Source organism: Pelobates fuscus, chromosome 4, assembly GCF_036172605.1.
Source record: "Pelobates fuscus isolate aPelFus1 chromosome 4, aPelFus1.pri, whole genome shotgun sequence".
Taxonomy (NCBI): domain Eukaryota; kingdom Metazoa; phylum Chordata; class Amphibia; order Anura; family Pelobatidae; genus Pelobates; species Pelobates fuscus.
In genome coordinates this window covers 284010226-284030846 of record NC_086320.1, presented here as the reverse complement: position 1 = coordinate 284030846, position 20621 = coordinate 284010226, and the positions used below count along the sequence as shown (strand labels likewise).

Genomic DNA, 20621 nt, shown 5'->3' with positions numbered 1-20621 from the left:
CAGTATAATGACGTGGACTGCAGCAGTATACTTACTGTAGAATGTTTAAGGGAGGTTAGGGTGACTTGGTATTGGGGGACGTAGGATTAGAGGAAACTGCCTTTTAAATGCTTTGAATGTAAACCCTAGCCACTTAAAACTAATCAAAATCTTACCCTAGCAGCATCAGTATAAACAGTCCCAGTGTTATGAAACAGAGCCTAAACATCCCTTGATCACTTTTTTTTTAGATCTGAATATGTCTCACAGTTTATGTTTTATAAAACCTCTTCCATTGCTGTCCATAACAGAGATATAAATCTTTTAATTGCATTGATTTTCTCAGTGGTTATAAGCTTTTCTTCGCATGGGGACAGGACCAGGGACGCATCATAACCAACTGTATCAGCACAGATTGTTGGGTGATTAAAGTACCTCTATTCTAACATTAAAATAAATGCAATTAAGCTAGAGAAACACATCCCATTAAATTAGTTGAAGGTTATTTTGGGGGGAGGGGCAGAGGTAAAAAAAAATGTATGCTGACACTACGGAACAATTAGTTGTGGAGATAACTTTATCCTTTAAATAAAAAAAAACAATATACATAAATTAGTTGGAAACAATAATGCTAAAACATGGTTAAGGATTAACATGAAAAAAAATTGAAAATATATATATTTATAAATTTATTAGAAAATTACATTTAGATTTACACTATAGTTAACAAACAGATTTAAAAAAACAAACAAACCAAAAATAGCAAAGATTGCAAATAGGTTTCGCAATGAAACCAACTAGAGTATATGATTTTATATGTTCCAGGAGGTTATCTCATAGATTAATGCTTTCAGCTGTCTGGATTCATAAGTGACTGTGTTCTTCCCAATATGCATCCTGTCTTCTTCCAAAGGCTGCTCAATTACAGCTGGTATGCTTTTCCCATAAACTGGTAAGGAAACAAAGGTATAACTTAAAAGCATATAGTCAACACATACAACGATAAAACCCTAACTTTGAGCTTCACGGCAAAGGAAGATCCTCAAAATCTATATATTAGCTGTCTCTGGTCTTTATGTACAGTACTGAAAATATGTGACCTTTTCAACATTTTCTGTAATTCTCTGCTAATTTTAATTAGAATGTTTTTCAATGAATCTAGATTCCAGCAAGAGAGAAAAAAAAATATGAACAAAGGAAATAACACAAACATCACACTTTTGTTTCTTTATTAAGGGCAAACTATAGTGCCCGAAAACTCGTTTTCTTGGCACTATAGCTTTGTCCTTCTCTCACGCATCCCCCGCCCCCAACCACTTAGGGGAAGAAGGGGTAAAAGCCTCTTATGTCACTTACCTGGGTCTAGCGCCGATGTCCCTTAGCGCAGGCTCCAGTCCGCCTTTGCACTTCCCCGGCCGAAATCAGCCAGCGGGGCAGATCAAATGCGCATACACGGCAATGGCCTCGCTCGCATTAGGATTTCCCGATAGGAAAGCATTATACACAGTTTTGGTAGATGCTGGACGTACCCATGCAGTGTGAGGACGTCCAGCGTCAGCTAGGCAACCAAAAGTCACCCAACCGCCCAGAAGTCCCTCATAGACCACTAGAGGTGGAGTTAACCCTGAAAGGTAGCTTTTGCAGTTTCTTAAAATCTGCAATAATTACCTTTGCAGGCTTAAGAGACCCAGGACAGTGCACCCAGACCACTTCAATGAGCTTAAGTGGTTTGGGTGCCTATAGTGTACCTTTAAATTAACTATTTCATCCTTTGATCTCTTTGTAAAAAATTATGCAAGTTTCTAGGATATACAGCTCTTTCAATAAGTTACTTTGAAACCAAGTTTTCAATCACTGAGCTGGAAATTAGTAGTGATCAGTATCTGGGTAACACAACTAAACTTTGGCTGTGACTATTGTTTTAAATGGATTTTTATTTTGTATGCAGTATGATTGCATGCTCAGTGCAAGGTGCGAGTATTGGTACGACATTGCCTACGCAGAGGCTCATTGTTGCAAGGTGTGATACAGCAGAGGCTAAATACAGTTTTACAGTATAATATCAGCAGTTCTTATTGCCTAGTCATGTTATTGTTAACCATATACAATGCAGAACACGGGTCTCGGGCAAATTAGCGTGGATAGTACTCGGTCGCTTTTGCTAGAACATATACAATATGTCATGTAAATATAATGGGAGCAGCATGTTACCCAAGCATGTGTGTGGTTTGCAGACTGTCAGGCTGATTGCTGGGAAGAAGTAAGGCATGGTTCAGCGATTCTGAATAATAGTGCATGTGTACCTGTGCCTTATTTTAAAGTCGGTTGCGTGAGTTAGGCCTAATGAGCAGATTGTTGTCAGTGCATATACCGCCTGCATGGCGACGAGCGGCCTGCGCATGGATAGTATATCAAGAAATCAGCGGTCAGTGGTTATGTGGCCAGAATGTCAGATGGCCATGCGTGAAAAAAGTGCTAGCGTTAACTGTGTATTATGGCGAGTATCCGATGGCCTGTATGTCGCGCCGCGCGCGGTGGCATGACCTTTACCATTTACCTTAGCCTGTGGATAGTGCAGTGTTTTGAGACCGCTTTATGGGTCATTAAAGTAGCGGTAATGCATGTGATGGTGCGCCTACATAGCTCAGGCAGTAGCCGAAGCTGGTCTTCACTATGAGCAAGCGTTATACTTTTTGTTGTTTAGCATGCAGTATTCAACAACAGTAAACGAGGGCCCCCGGGGGCGGCGTGAAGCAGGAAATAATAATAATAATAATGAAACTTGTTCGTATTAAAACGGCATTAACTAATAACATGAATAAAAGCCCCTAAGTAATCATTATGCATATCTAAGCATAGTTGTGGAACTTCTCAAGAGTCCGGATTTGCACGTGAGCTTGCTTCTAAGAATAGTCCTGGAATTTTCAGCTGTAGAGTAGGGTCTCATGGCAGAGACTGCGTGTTCGTTGTTGAGCTAAATCACAATACGGTGTAAGCGTTCAGATTTGTAAACAAGCTAGCTGGCATGGTTAGTCCCGTAGATTTTCCTGTGCAGTAAGATCCCACAACATAGGCAGCGTATTTGATATTGAGCCGAATTATAATACGGTAAGCTGTCAGCACACAGGGTCGGTGAGGTCTTTTAGGATGCCGGTCCTCCGTCTGTCCTCCCCTAGGACCTGTTTCCCCGCCGTGGGCACTCGGGGTCCAGGCCAGTCTAGGAGACCCCCCACCAAAGGTCCCAGCACCCGCTGTCCCCTGCACCTCCCCAGCATCACTCGCACTGCCTGATAACACCTGGGCCCACGAGTCTCACCCAGTACAGGCCTCACACTTAGAGCCGGTGCACCTCCCCCTCATGGCCACTGGTATACCGGAGGGGGTCGGTGCCCTCTAGCCCCACAGGACTCACTGCGCCAGGGACATCCTTCTACGGGCCTCCCTCAAACCCAGATGCATGGTCCAGAACTGGTACCAGGGGGCAGGCCACCCGGGGTGTCCGTCCGTGGGCCGGCAGCCGTCTGGGCCCCTCGAGCCGCATGCAGAAGCCTCCGCATAAAGGTAGGTAGACCTCTCCATGCCTGCTTATATTCCGTCTGCACTTATCTGCTGGCGGGCTGTTCCTGGGAAGCCATTGCCAGTGTAGGCGATCGACTTGCGGGGGCTTCCGTTGCCGCGAAAGTCGTCACCATGCGGCCAGGATACCCCCACCGGCCTGGGCCTGTCCGCGTGGAATCGGGTTCGGGTCGCTCACTTGACGTCCGCACTGCTGGGCCGCATCGTCTTTCCAGGCTCCCGGTCATGGGCGGCCGTGATTGCCTACTTTCCACTCTCCCAGTGCGTAATCGGTGCCTTACAGGTGTCTTTCTGGTGCAGGGTGCGTGTGCCACCACTCAATTACCGGGATGTCCCCTTTAGGATGTCTCACGACCGCTTTTTAAGTCATTTTTTTGGTATCTTGGGCCAGAGCTAAAGCTTGTGGCTGCCATCCAGCTCGGCGGCCCCGCCCCGCCCCCCGGCTGTGACTATTGGAGACATCTCTTCACACCAAAGATTTTAAAAAACTTCAGCAAAGGCTAATGGGCTTAATGTTACAAAGGTATTGATGAAGATGTCCTTCTCCATCACTCCATGGTCAGGCAGATAGTGTACAAAGGGGGATATCTAACATCACTGATATTGTTTCAAGAAACTACCATCAAACTAAAGTAATATCAAGAGTAACTCATAAAATATTTCAGAAAGTCACCACGTAGAACTTTATGGAATTGGTTAAAGTTCTGTATGCATTTCTTGCACATGCTAAAGTCACGGTGTGCATGGAAGGATGGGAAAGGACTAATCTCTCAAAAACTATTGAGGAGATCTCTCAAGATGTTCTGTTCTAAAAAGTGGTGCACAAATGTAAAATAGGAGGAGCTACCAATGGGATGGGTCTATTGGTTCCACTTTTCAGAACAAACTATCTCTCCAATTGTCACTTGTCTCATACTTGAGAGGGACTTCCTGTATGTCCCAAATTGCTTATTAAAAATGTACTATGGAAATTTGAGAAGAAAGTGGAATAATTACGGATAAACAAGAAATATTATGGTTTATGAAAAAGAAATACTTAATTTCAACAAAAGAACCTAATCCTAACCAAGATGCATAATGGTGGGAGTATTGTGGTATGGTTTGGAGCTGCCTCAAGATACTTACTATCATAAATTTTGGATTGTAACAGTACATTTTAAAGATAACGTCACAGTGCCCATTTGTGAGCTGAAACCTAACACAATGTGACTCATACAGCATGAAAACAATCATAAATGTTCAAACTATTCTACAGCTAAACAAATTAAGCAGAAGTGGTTTTGAAATAACTGAATCACAGTTCCCAAAGTTACCAAATGTAAATGATCACAAACATTTAACAATAAAGTCAGTAAATATCAGATCAATGTATCAAAGACATTAAAAAGCCAGTTTCTGATAATCTGTTCAATCAGATTATCTTTATTTCAGGAGATAGATCCAAATCATATCAAGATTCTATGTAAAATATTCCTAATGTGTTCAAAATCCTTAGACACTTGAATGCTTCTTTGTGATACAAATAAAGAATACTGTTCTTTTTAAGGTTTTCTTTGAACATGAAATGCTGTAAGATATTGTTTACCCAAAGGGTCTTATTATTATATTTACTTTTATCCAGTAGTCTGCAGTTCCAAATTGTATACCACCAAGTAATAGTTGTATGCACCTCCTATAGCCCCAAAGCCTCATTACGCTTATTGTTTTATAAATCAGATTGTGTAGTCAATTTCCCAAAATAATTTCTTTAATGTAATGTACTCCTTAGGAACCATTCATTCCATTGTTCTCTACAATGCTGTAAGGTAGATTTGTGGCTTATTTGTCTAGGCTTAAATTAAATGAGTGCTTTATAGATATTAAAGAATACACATAATACTAAACAACACTAAAACGCTGTATTTAAAGTATTGGCTGTATAATAGTACCTTGAAGGAAAAACAACAGAAGAACGTCTTTTAAGATACCTTAAAGACCTCATTGCCACTTTAACTTGTTAACTAGTATATATGATGTTATTAGAATGACAGGTAAAGGCATAACACATCACAAACAGCTCAGGTGCATCACACACAATCAATCCATTCTCATTAAATTACTTTCCCTACCAGTTACCTTTCTCTCCCTTCCCCTTTGACACTAGCTCTGCCAAGAAGATGTGATTGGTCAGCTCCAAACACAGATAAATCACAATTAAAAGATGAAGATACGCACAGAGAGAAACTCCATAAAAGAAAGCACACTGTCATTTGTCACAGATAGCTCCCATCACACACACTGACTTCCTGTGCAGATAAACTGGCCACATCATAGCACTTCTTTAATTGTCTGGGCTCCTTCATATACCTTTTGCCACTAGTCTTGCAGAAGAGGAATACAGAGAAATAAGTCATGCACCCCATAACCACGTATGCCATTGGGTTGCTGCGCTTGTACTGAGAGGACAACACATGGTCCCAGTGTTAAATTATTCTTTTTTCCCTCAGGATGACAGTGTCAGGGATATTTACTAAAGTGAGAATTGGTTTGTATTCAAATTGAATTTCAAATTTGAGATAAAAATAGTCAAACTAAAAATTGGCTTTGAGAATTGGCTTGGAAAAGTATTCTATTTTTGCCCAATTGTTTTTAATTTACTTTGAATTCCCACTTTACTAAATAACTCTGTGTGGGTCTGTCCTGGCTATTCACCAAAACAAATTGTTGAGAAATAAATCTCAAATTCAAAACTGATGGTAATAGCCAAGCTGTAGCTAATGCGGAGTTGAAAAAAAATTTCACAACATTTTAACCTCAGTTTTGCTATTTGCGAATTTACTAAAATTTGAGGTTTAGTGAGTCATTCTATGCACCTGTCTTTTTGGCTCCTCCAGAAGATAGATGTCTCACGCATTGGGATAATATATTAGAAGTTACTGGGTAACATCAGACTAGAACCTGCCAAATATTGGGCACATTGGCATGGTTGGCTTATATAATGCATGATCATATTATATCACTAAATCCACATTATTTTACCTAAGGCACATTATTTGTACAAACATTATTAGTTTGAAAGCTAGTTTGGAAAGGAGTGCATTGTATTTTCAACAAGTCTTATAAGCATCTTTATGATGTGTGAATGTTCAGGTGAATGCTGCCTTTCTGGGGAAATGTGTGTTAGTGTGTGAGTAACTTACTTTCACAGTGTTCCAAAAATTGGATGCATTCATAGATGACATTGTCTCGTAGCATGATCATGTGTTTTGACATATTTTCCAGCAAAGAGAGGAAGCATCTCTTAGCATAGTACCACGTGTCTGTTCCCAGCTAGCAATAAATACAATATTACAAAATTAATACAAGGAAGATTTTGTGCTTTTTTTTTTTTTTATATTTATTAATATTTTATTTTTCATTATAATAAAAAATTACATACATATCCATTTAACACGCTTACAAAGAGACAAATAAAAAGAAGCAGGTTTGATATACTATCAAAAGTTAAATATTATACATACAGTATATACATACACTTCCCTCTTTACTTTCCCTTTTCACTCATTTTCCCATCCTTTCTAGTTACATAATCCAAAAAGAAAAAAAACAAAGAAATACATTCAAAAGACTCTACATACACTTCCTCATGTGGTTACTACCTTGCCTTAGAGAGATTGACATTTAGGGGGGAGGGGGGGTTAATTTTGAGTGTTAAAGTATCCATTCCAAGGGGCCCAGATCTCGTCGTAATTCTCTTTGGAAACTTTATTTGTTACTATGCCAGCTTCCATCCTTCCTTGATAGTCCACTTGTATGCAAATATCATGCCAATCTAACGGTCCCATAATTCTCCAATTTCTGGCCATTACTAATTTGATTGCCATAAATATATGTATCATTAGGATTTTAAATTTTATCTTGACCCTTGGCATATCTAAGTGAAACAAAAACATTTGAGCCGTGATAACAGTTCGTGCTTTCAAAATGAAATTTACCAAATCAGAAAAAAATATATATATATATATATATGTATTTATTTATATGTATTGAATCAAAGATATGGTCTACCCTTGTATTTAGAATGGGCAATCCCATTATCCCAAATAAATAAAGGGACATAGCCATGCATTACAGGACAGACTTCTTCTTACATGATATTTTAACATATCCAAATTGTGGTTGCTACAAATATATAGAGCAGCATACACAAAGTGCAACTGCGAGGAAAAAAATAAATAAAAGCTTTAAATGAAATGTAAAAATAAATATACTACCAACTGGACAATCTGAATGCAATGATTGTCTTTTTTAAAAGCATGATTTATTTTACTTTGTATAAACTGATATTTGTGGTTTAATTAGAGTGAATACCTTGAAGCTTTAAATTAATTGATACATATATTTTCAAGGAGAAACTATTTTTTTTTTTTTTTTTTTTTTAAATGAATACTTGCCTTCTTATTATACGGTTCTAAGCTTTTGATAACGCGAGAAATGCCAAATTCATAATTGCCTTTAGCACAGTAAAGAGTTCTGTTGCAAAACAAGAAATGAAAGAAAGCATAAATAAAACATTCGTAAATATTTTAAAAATATCAGGAAGTTAAAATTAAGGCCTCTTTTTAATATTGTTAGATAACCTTTTTAAATAATTTAATAATTTTTAGAAAATCTTTTAAAATTATATTTTCTAAATACAAAAAAAAAATCAATATATCAAAAAATATGAAAATATTAAAAAATTCAAATATTTTTCACAATATTAAACCATTTTAAAAGTTTAGCCAAAAATATGGAATCGTTTGAACAATATATCCTATGTGTCTTAATAAATAAATAGAAAAGGCTGAATATAAATCTCATAAACCAAGCATATGAATTTCATTTAATTAACCTTTGTGTTCCTAAAATGGCAGCACCAGGAATTAACACTCTCTTTGGTGTTCACATCAAATTATGTGCACACACAAGGACTCCAATGGACCTGTGTTGACTCTTGAAATTATGCCAGTGACATAATCCCTATTTTTCCTTTGTTATTTTAATATATTAATAATTTTATTTTTTTAAAACATGTGATTTCGAAAATACAAAAAAACGGGCAATTTAGGGAGAAGGGAATGGAACAGAAAAAAGCCCAGCACCTATGTCATCTAAAAAGAAAAAGACTCCAGTCCAGTAAAGTCATCTTTTTTCACATACCTATTAATGTTATGACAAATTAAAGTAACAAAAAATACAAACTTCAATGAAACATAATTCGCCTCAGAAAAGGAAAAAAGGGAAAACTTTGACCTCAATTGCCAAAGGGTTTTCCAGCAGATCAATATGATCTATATTAACTTTTATATCATGTATCCTGCATCAGGCATATTTAGATTATCAGTTTGTAAAGGTTTCCTTCTCTTTCTCTGTGTGGACCCTCCAGTAGTAAATGGAAACTGTTCCTCAAGGTGTTTACCACTAGAAAACCATCAGCCACTTTGTTATATGTTTATTAACTCTTTAGAGCCAATTCTTTAAATACTGATCGTGGTGAATTGAAAACCACGTTTCCAATCCTGGCTAAAATAGCCAACCACTAGCTATGGCTGTCAGAACTAGACAGCCATTCTGTTTCGTACTGCTTGATGTTCTCTATGGAAGAACCAGCAGTCTTGTTGGATCCTCCATTGACCTTTGTGCTGAATTATAATCCATGCACAAGAATACAGCAGTGATGTGGCTCCTGGCAGATGATGTACCAGGACCTGAAGGAAGAATATGGTAGTGGCTGCAAAGGAGAGCTTCAAGTAAGTATAACTCGTTTCTGCTTACCCTCCAGGCTGCTGTACACAGAGCAGGGATGTGAATTTCAGGGTTCTTTGTACAATATGCAAAGACCCTGAAGGTGACAGAGCTGTTTTTACACACACTTCTGAGTGAAGCACAAATAAATAGTCCTCATACAGAGTGAACAGAGACTAGAAACATAAAATAATGACCAGAAACAATATGCAGAGACCAGAAATAAAATGCCATTACTATGTGTTAATTTCTTTCAAAGCACAGAATATGTACCATTAATTCTAGTAGTGAAATTGATGGCATTGACCCCAAACACACTGCCAAATCAACTGAAATATTACTGCAAAATCAGGACCAAAAAGTGGAATATTCTTAGACCAGGCAGTTATTGTACCAGAATCCAAATGATAATTTGTTGTAACTTACCAAAGAAGAGACTAACTAGCAAAGGTCTCAAAAACAAACAGGGTTTTAAGATGGTAGAAGCCTAAAACTTTCATAACATCACCAGGAAAATTACCAACACCTGCTGACATCCATGGTTGTGCAGATTTCAATAAAAAACTAATGTGTAAACAAATAGTGAATATGGCAGATTTGCTAAAGATTATGCTAACTTTTATAATTACACTGTCCCACCTAAAATGAATGGTGTATAAAAAGGGCTTCCTACAAAGCTCCCACTTAATGGATGCATGTACACTTCTATTAAGGCTGGCAGTCTTGATCTCAGGATGAATTATAATCCAGTGTGATGACGTATTGCGTCAAATAAATGACCTACCCAATAACTAAATTTACTATACAAAGGTGGTAGATTTTTTTGTTTGGGTACTCGTAGGCAATCTGCTCTTCCTCTTTTTCAATTTTCCGCATGAGTTCTTCAGCCTGAAAAGAAAAGGCTTGTTAGAAATGCTGCACAAACCTTAAATAATGCACCACTCTTAAATCATATGAGATACTTTTTTGGTCTTCTGAAGGCAGTGACAAATACACTTTTCCACCTTTTCTTGCAGCTAAATATAGCATGATGACAAGGCTTGCCGAATTTGACTCAAACCTTCTGCAGCCATTACACATGCATACTGAAACTCTAGGATATCTAGCAGCCATAAGACATATATTGTACATGATAATGCCAACATCACATGCAGAGCACATTCAGCATCCACAGGTAAATCAAATATGTGCCAACATGCATTTGACATACTCGCTTCTCCATCATTCATGCCATGGTGCTTTTAACTCCAGCCAAATCTATAAAATCCCAAAATGAATGAAGTACGAAAGGAATATCGGCACTGGGTCAGGCTCCACCCATTCTACTTCCCCACCGACGTCAGCCTCTGGAACTGCAATGTTTTACATTGCAGCATTAAGTGCAAAAAGGACAGCACCCAAACAGGGCCGGACTGGGAACTAAAATCAGCCCTGGAAAAAAATTCTATACCAGCCCAATAATGCGTCGCAACAGCATAGTGTGCTGATATAGAGGGTGAAAAAATAACTTGAAATTGAAAGCGCTTACTCCAACGAAGGAACGCATATAGGGCTTCAAAATAAACAAAAGAGCGCCTTTATTTTAAGTAGACGTACATTTGCATGTAATCAATGTTTCAGTACAACTACTTTGGCCTATTAAGGACATTTTAGTAATGGTACTGAAATGCTGAATGTCTGCAGTTGCACAACTAAAAAAATAAAGGGATCTGGTTAATTTTGAAGTTCTATGGGTGCGCTCTTCACTTTGAATATGTTATTGTGCATGAGTATGCAACTAGCAACAAGACTGGGCCAATACGTGCTCATTACACACACACACACACACATATATTAATGACATTTATGTGTGTATTATGCATATTTAAATGTATATTACTATATGTGTAAATATTATAGGCTTAATTATGTTACTAATACACACATTAATATACATGCATATTTATGTGTGTATTACTGTCAGGATCACATCAATTTACTTCTATTACCTTTTCCTCGTTTAGTGTATCTTGTCTCCAATTGTCTCCTTTTTTTTCTCTTACAGCGACCCTTGTGCATCTTTTACTTCATCCCAGTCCATGTGTGTTTCTTTTTACCCTTATCCAGCCTCTGTATTTCTCTTTCCCCCAGCCCCTTTTGTGTTGTTCTTAGCCCCAGACACTTTGTCTCTTTCTCCCCTTCCAAATCTCATCTGTGTGTCTCTTTCTAACTCCATACTCTGTGTGCCTCTTTCTCTTCTCCCAGCTACTCTCTGTCTCTTTTTCCCCAGCCCAGCGTTGCCTCCCACAAATCTTGTGTCACTTTGTCCCCCTTCCCTACTGTATGTCTCTTTGTCACCCCAACAAACCTTCTGTGTGTCTCTCTTCCCCATCTCCTCCCTGTGTCTCTCTCTCTTACCCCTCTGTCTCTTTGTACCCCCTTCTCCTGTGTCTCTCTATTACCCCTCTATTTGTCCCCCCATCCCCTGTTTCTCTATTACCCCTCTGTCTCTTTGTCCCCCCTTGCCCTATGTCTCTATTACCCCTCAGTCTCTGTGTCCCCCCCCCTCTCCCTGTGTTTCTATTATTCCTCTATTTGTCTCCCCCCTCCCCTCTATTTTCCTACCCCATCTCCTCTATTTGCCTCTCCCCTTCCCCTCTATTTGTCTCCCCCTTTCCCTCCATTTGCCTCTCCCCTTCCCCTCTATTTGTCTCCCCCTTCTCCTCTATTTGTCTCCCCCTTCTCCTCTATTTGTCTCCCCCTTCTCCTCTATTTGTCTCCCCCTTCTCCTCTATTTGTCTCCCCCTTCTCCTCTATTTGTCTCCCCCCTCCCCTCTATTTTCCTACCCCATCTCCTCTATTTACCCCCCTTCCCCTCTATTTGTCTCCCCCTTCTCTTCTATTTACCCCCCCTTCCCCTCTGTCTCCCCCCTTCCCCTCTATTGCCTCTCCCCTCCCCCTCTATTTGTCTCCCCCTTCCCCTCTATTTGTCTACCCCCTTCCCCTCTATTTGTCTACCCCCTTCCCCTCTATTTGCCTCTCCCCTTCTCCTCTATTTACCTCCCTTCCCCTCTATTTAACCCCCTTCCCCTCTATGTGTCTCCCCCCCTTCCCCTCTATTTATCTTCCCCTTTATTCCCCCCCCCTCCTTCCCCTCTATTTGCCCCCCCTTCCCCTCTATTTATCTTCCCCTCTATTTGCCCCCCCCCCTCCTTCCCCTCTATTTGCCCCCCCTTCCGTGTGCCTGCTTAACTTGTCACAGGAGGACTGAGGGAGGGGGCGGAGCTAACGACCATGCTCCCTCGCGGTCCCCATAATTCCTAGCATCTACACATCATAGAGTAGTGATTACTCTATGATGTGGCTGAGCTGGGGATTATGGGAACCGCGAGGGAGCTTGGTAGTTAGCTCCGCCCCCTCCCTCAGTCCTCCTGTGCTGACAGCTATGCTGCTGTCAGTATCAGTGAGTGTGCCGCCGGATCGCTTGGGCGGCCGCCCAGCACACTCACTGATACTGACAGCAGGTACAGCTGTCAGCACAGGAGATGGGGCCGCCGGCTGCAAGGTAAGTATAAATCCTCAGAGTGTGCCGCCGGACTGGCCACCCGGCGGCACCGACAATGCGGCCGGCGGCCGCAATATTATTAAAATATAGGGAGCAGGGCTCCCTCTCTCCCTCCAGCCCCCCAGGTGCCGCGGCCCACCGGGAAATTTCCCGGTATCCCGGTGGGCCAGTCCGGCCCTGCACCCAAACCACTGCAATAAGCTAAAGTGGTCTGGGTGCCTACAGTGTCCCTTTAAACTGATAAAGCTTAATTGATGTTTGTCAGGCAGAAAACACCTCAGTGTAACTGGACCCAGGTAACTGCCATGGACTTTTGCACGAACGAAAATGTTTCTGCTCTCAGTTATGTCTCCCCAACCAGCTGGGATTACTCAAAGAATCACACCATTCAGATGTGGTATCAAATAAGTATTCAATGGGTTTAATGAAGTACATTGTATATATAAAATACAGCTTGTCTAGGGGTGTATACAATTAACAGTAATATCAACCAATAGCAATTAGTACACGTACTTCAAACAGAGATAACTGCAATATTTTTGAAGACATAGAGGAGTTGGCAGAGAAATAGAGGAGTTGGCAGTTTAAAGCATAAAACTTAAGGCTGTGGTTAAACTGTAAGTTACAACTTAAGACATGTATAAAGAACATGTCAAACGGTCAAACGGAGTGAAATAGTTAAACATTTGCATATCAATTTTATTCAGGCCTATCAATCTTAATGCTTTCAATGTTGTTTAGCAAAGTACACATATTAAGTATGCTTTTACTGTTTAGATCTGTTCTATCAGGGTTGCCCAAAAGGTAGATCCCCAGATGTATTAAAACTACAGCTTCCATGATGCACAGCATCGTGGGAGTTGTAGTTTTGCAACATCTGGGGATCTACCTTGTGGGCACCCCTGTGTTAGATAATTGCTCAATTTCTACTTCTTTACAGCTCTGTTATATATGACCCAAACAAGCATAATCAGAACACAGACTACTCACTGGAAAATGCAAGAATCACGAAATTCTATTGTTCTCAAGTACAGTATGTGCACTGATTCAGAGAAGACTTACCTCTTCATTTTGATTGGTCATGATGTAGGAAACACACAAGTTAGCCAGAACAATAGCACTGACATTCAAGATCTAGAAAAAGGGGAATTAGACAAAATATTATCAGTTATTGTGATTAATAAATTATGTAAGCATTACAAAAAAAAAAAAAAAACACAAAACTGCTATAGTTTCTTAGATGTACACTAAAAAAAATAAATGTATTGTAGAATACACATACAGATAACTTATGTTTTAGTGTCTTAACCAGTCTAATTTGTGATGTTATTTTGGGTTTTCATACAATTGTGGATTGGGTATTATATGTACATTTTCTGTCTGCTCCGATAGTAAATTGTTTGCAAAAGTGAACAAACCTATAAATCATTATTTGGCCAATATTACATCTATAGGAACACTATACCCAATATGCTCATTGAAGTGGTCTGGGTGCAGTGTCCCTGTCCCCCTTAGTCCTGCAATGTAAATCCTTGGAGTTTTTAAGAAACTGCAATAATTACATTGCAAGATTAAGACTGTTTCTAGTGGCTTTCAATCGGACAGCCACTATAGGCACTTCCTAGCAGGGCCAGCGCGACCTATAGGCGACTAAGGCAGTCACCTAGGGCGCACCGACACGGGGGGCGCCAAATTTAAGTGACCCGGTAGGAGGGAAGCGCACTATAACGTTATAGTGTTACTTTAATAGTGTGGCTCACTCAGCTCTGCAGAAGCCTGAATCGTGTCACTCCAGGAGGAGAGGAGCCTCAAAGCCCAGTGGGGACCCAGGTAAGAGGGAAAACTGCTTGCCGCATTACCAGGGAACCTGGCATCATGACAACTACAGCCTGTAGTGATTATGATGCTTGAAGCAAACCATTTAAATATCACAATTCTGTAAAATTAGTCACTGCGGTCAATATAACATACTATCTAGTGTCACTGAATACTGTTGCAATGTAAGGTTTTGTATCTCGTGTCAATGGAACAACACTGTAGCATTACAGCAGATCTGCCTTGGTTATTATTGCCATAATAAATTATATTCAATCTTTGTCATCCTTTCTAATTGTGCAAAAATAGGGAAAATGTACAATTATAAGCTTAAACTCCTGAATAAAGTGACAGAATGTTAAATGGATGCTCCAAGCATCATAACTAATATAGCTTTTTGAAGTGGATATGATAAAAGCAAAGCAATCTTTGAGTACCGTTCCTTAGACCTTTTTTGTCAAATAGTTTGAGTAGTTTAAAAAAAAGTGTTCATGACCCATCAAACCTTAGACGGCTATGATTGGCTTACATGTGCAGGTGTGGGCTAGAGGGTGAGGTAGGCAATGGGGTTTGGGGTGCCAGGAAAGCCTGGGTTTTTATCACATCACTTGAAAATGGTTTGACATACAATAGATGGGACGTCATTCAAAGGCTGACTTAACCATAACCACTACAGCAAGCTGTAACTTAAAAACATGATATTTTATGAATGAAACATTATGAAGAATTGCATTATGGAGATAAGAAAAAAAAACATATCCACTTTAGACAAAGATAATACTAGTACAAGATGTGCAAATAGATTACAAATGATTTTAGTCATTACTAGCAAGTCTTTTCTTTTTTTTATTCAAACGATTTGTATATAATAGAAATATATAGTGATAACCTCATTGTTATTCTAATAGCCAAGTGATACTTTTACCGCGGCTGGAAACTCCAGACTCCAAAAATAGTTATGCTGTTATAATTCCTGATTTTTAATCAACAGCTAGTGTAACTGACAATATGGAAATTATCACTGTTTTATAAAACTTTTCTTATATAGTGTACTGTCTGTCGCTTCTGTGTCATGAATGTTTTCATTAAGCCATAATGCAATTTTCTTTGCATTCTTGGAATTAGACTTTGAAATCTATTAGTAATATAATAGCAAGTCTTTCATTGCTCGGTCTTATCACTTTTCTTTTAACAACATCTTGCATTAATCTTTTTCCTGCGCATGCATAGTAAGTAGCTACAAAGAGAACATACCCCCCCTGCCTGCAATCCACTGTCCTGGAACTAATGGACCATGCTATGCTGGTGTATTAGGCACATTAGGGAGTTTATCAAATATGTATATTTGTTCTCTTATGATATTAAGATCCACAATTTCAGCATTGTATGCTAATTATAATGTACTTGGCACCTGAACTCAAAATGCCTTGTATAAGTTCACATTAAAATCATCTCTAATGATGATCTCTCTCTGAGTCTGGGCTACAAATAGCTCAATAGATTCTTGATATTTCAAGACTTGTGCCATGACAAAGTATTGTGTCTTCTCTTACGTATAAGAGGTTACGTAGTTATTTATTATTTTATAATTAAAGCTTCCAAGTACAATGTCCCTTCGTGGTTGCCAATTGTAACCGCGGTTCCCTTATTTACCACTATAACGTCTTAAAGCATAGAACTTAATAGGGCTAACCATACAGATATCTTAGCCATAATTTTATATAGTTAGTAAGAGATCCTCTATTTAACATAGATAAATAATTGAGAATACAATATAAAATAAGGATTGTCTTGGAAGAAATAAAGTTTTGTCTTTTAGATATTTATTATATAAAAATATAAATAAAGACATATAAAATCCATATAGCAGAGTTTATAAGATTAAACTAAATGCTTGCAAATATCATTAATAGGTTAACATACCTTTCTGAACATGTCATCATGTCAGCCTCTCTGTCGTTTTAAGATGGAGCAGCGTCTGTCTCCAAGTCTCTCCTCTGTTCCATAACATTTAAAAGTACACCTATTTATACCTTAGGTGTAGTCATTTTAGGGTCATCGTAGTTCATATATGAAAAAGTTACCTTTTCACTTTATTCATTTTAGGTCCTCCCTTAACTTGGCAAAAATACAAGTCCATAACTGAAGGGTGTATACGTCATGGAAATTTTCCTGACTTAGGTCAAGATGGCATCTTAAAGTCTGAACATCCTTATCTACTTAAGGTTACCACAGTATATTGTGTACTGAAAGAGTCATAGCATAGCCTTGAAGCTTGTTTATGCATTATTGTTATTGTAATTCATTTGGGACAAGATGGCGCAAACATATTATGCACTGAAGATAGGTAAGAGGTTATTGCTTAAAGAAACATCTATGAAAAACAATATGTTCCATTTCTAACACCTTGTCCGTTTGCAATATCTCTTAAAGACAAAGTACACAGTTTCAGAAATACAACATTTCATTCTAAAACTTGTAATGTTTGCATTTGCCCATAACAATACTTCATTCATATGAACTCATAATCTTCACTGTATATCCCATTTTAGAAATATCAGTGTTCAAAAAGAAAAAAAAATGTATAAGCACACAGTGCAGAAATAAAACGAAACTGTATAAAAGATATACAAATGAAGTCATGCAATTAGCTTCTTTTTTCACACATTTAGCACAACCATGGATGGAGTCATACTCCGGAGAGACAACTCAACAACTGAATACACACGCAAGCAATGTAACAGTTCTCCTGCATTGTAACACCAACTCCATGCAATACCAAAGCAATGAGGAATAACAACAAACTGGGAATAAACTCTCTCTTTACCGAAACTCTCATCTTGCAAGCACATTCCTCAATGTTACACTGTCCCAGCTATGAAGCACACAAGAAAAACACAGAATCGAAAACTATAAAAATACAGTCACTAAGTATGTTTGTTAATAGTAATGAAGTAATTTATAAACTTAGAGATAATAAAGCCATATAACAAGAAACATATTAAAGGCAGTGATTGCCCATGAAAACAAATTACCTTACTGCAGAGTGTATAATGAGTTAACTGTTTAACATTGGCCAAATAAATCATTTGACTTTAGCACTGAACAAGCCATGAATGACAACACTGGGAGAATGCTTATATGCCATTGATATCACATTAAAGGCAATCTTGAAAACAATATGTACATTTCTTCACACCTTTATCAAAAATAAGCTTTCCACGGTAGATTTTATGATAGAGCGCCACTATTTAAAAACACTCGGCCAATTTTGCTTTAAAGATATTTGAAGAAAGTATGAAATAACTTTGGACCTCACAGACAGTCAGACAGACAGACAGACAGACAGACAGACAGACAGACAGACAGACAGACAGACAATCTATACGGCAGGCAGTTGGCTTTTATTATGAAGGCAAGTAAAGAGTTATACTGCAGACATACATTGGACTATCATGCGTGGAAGACTGGCAACTTCAAAGATCAACAGCTTTAATTTTGCCCAGTAGATCCAGGAATTTAACAACTTTACAATTCTTTTTAAGTCATTGGCATTGACTTTGGGCATTTTTACTGAATGTTTCATGCATACCTGAAAAAAAGATGCATTCTGTCTTTAAGCAGTTTTCTCAAGCAAAATGGATGAATTAACAAATACGGATCACACATGGCTATTCACCAAACTGTAAGAAAGCAAATTGGTGGATATGTACCTTTCCCTTTTAATACTGATCTATTTAACACTAATTTCCTAAAACAAATCTGGAATGCTATTTGAACAACAGAATATGCCGTACTATTAACTCCCGGGGAAAACTGCATCACATAGATAGTATGCAGTCATCTATTGCAAACTACTCCACTACAGAAAATGAATAGAATACCTAATTTTATGGTCACCTCACTACTCACAATGTGTAATGGGTTTCCCAGTATTGCTATAGAGTTTATGCATCATTCCCGGCCTTGATGGGCTTATATACTTCATCATACATTTAAGGCTAGATCTCGCTCTAACTCGATTTTTTTAATGAAGTTAATATGATAAATACCTAAATTGCATAGAACAAGACATGTTTTCTAAACTCCTAGAACTCTTAATGAGTAACAAGTTCTTTATAGTAAGAGTCCATTAGTATGCTTGGCAAGTGTATTAGTCATCCCAATATATACAGTGTCCCACACATACAAGCCGGTCCACTCCCCTTGGTCTCTAGTGTATCCTGAGTACTGTATTATGATTTTATGGCATGCCACAGTCCAATTAGAGAGACACGTAATCTTACACTCTAATGTTTTCTAACAGTGAAAATGAGTAAACTCTTCATATTGGAATTGGAAGAGAAGAACACAGTCTGTCCACACGTGTATGCGTACATACATCAATATCAAAGCAACAGTCTAGAAAAAATAAATAATAACTTTATTAAGTAACACAAAAATTGAACTATGTACAGAAAAAGTGGGGGAATGGGAGAGAGACATAAATATATCTGATGCAAAAGCACCTGGGTGGTTAAAATTATATATAGAAATAGAGCTATATATAAGTGCAACAGGTTTCTTAAATCATAGAAACCGCTAGCTGGGGCGCTCCAATAGAGACAAGGGCTACTATTGTGAGGGGTACCCACACTCCACGCAGAGGGGCTACGTACACACTATAGTGGCCGAGCACACGAGGGTGTTGAGACAAGTAGTGCACAAACAATGCCTAACTTTATGTCACAACTTATGATCTGCTTAGTAATACAGAATTGGTATTGTGTGACTAGGTAGGGTAAGCAGCTACATGCAGGCCCCCTATAATAAAACGAATATAGCTATGATAAGCTTACTGTACGGTGCCCTTACTTCTAACCGAGGGAGAGAGGGTTAATGGACTTGGTAATAAGTCTAAGTCAACTAAAGAGGATGTATAACTCCTCGGTACAATAAATTCTTGCCGAGAGAGAGAAAGTAAGTCTCCTCTGTCAGGGTGATGCGTACATCAATAAGTAGAGTCTGACTGAAAAAAACCCTTCTTAGTCTCCTAGGTTGTCAGTGATTTAAATGGAGTGGTAGTAGCACAGAATTACTTGTAATGATAATCGATTTCTGCAATATACGTTGGAGCAATATAGCTCAAGTTTTCCCCGAAAATCCTCCTCGGAGCAATGAAATTCTTGCCGGGAGAGAAAGGAGAAAAAATACTTGTTAGATACACTGAGCGGTCCACATAATATCTGTGAGCTCAGTAGCTACAAAGTAGGTTAAGCAGTTAACAAAGTATTAAGACTGTGAACTGCAGGGAATACAATGTCCCCGCCCTCCAGAATGTGAGCACTCCGTGCAGTGGGCCTAGTCAGTTTAAAACATCCGTCTCCCCTGACGAGCCTGGCATTCTCCCAGGCGAAACGCTGGAGAGATCCTATCTAAACGTCACCGTCTGACACCTGCTTCTGGCTGTTCAGACCCTGGACAAGACGCTGGAGTGACCTTACCCATACGTTACCGTCTGACACCGGCCCTTGGGTGTCCAGACCTTTCGCTCTACTAATACGTTAGTTGGGCTCGTGTTATTTAAACATTTATCTTGATCGGATAGCCCATTACCCGATTATATACAAGCTAGCACTGACTCACAGGATGCTGTTGCCGACCAAGGCGTAACCATACAGTACTGTTTTGAGCACTACATGGGCACGATTGCAAAAAACTTCAGGACACACACTTCTTTCTATGTCCTCTATTGTCTCCTCTCTACTATACCGGGTACCCAAGAAGGTACTTTTCCTTTTCCTCCACTACTGCATTTTACACCTCATCACATGACGAGGAATGATTTTGGCCTCTTACCACACCATTAACTACCATACGGTTACATACGATACCCTAGTCATTTCTCTACACCATTCTGGGCTTAGGATATGACCAAAGCAGCATGGTGTCAAGTGGAGGT

General features: G+C 38.9%; 1 protein-coding gene across 1 annotated transcript in view; it reads right to left on the bottom strand.

The window, feature by feature from the left end:
• Nucleotides 1–756: 756 nt before the first annotated feature.
• Nucleotides 757–20621, bottom strand: part of LOC134608036 (intraflagellar transport protein 70A) — a 62264-nt gene continuing 42399 nt past the window's right edge. The window contains exons 15-19 of the mRNA XM_063450665.1: nt 13928–13999; nt 10106–10209; nt 7989–8067; nt 6735–6864; nt 757–928 (exon numbers count right to left, since the gene is read on the bottom strand). Of these exons, the coding sequence (XP_063306735.1) occupies nt 792–928; nt 6735–6864; nt 7989–8067; nt 10106–10209; nt 13928–13999 (522 nt within the window). The 3' untranslated portion in view covers nt 757–791. The remainder of the gene's footprint in view (nt 929–6734; nt 6865–7988; nt 8068–10105; nt 10210–13927; nt 14000–20621) is intronic.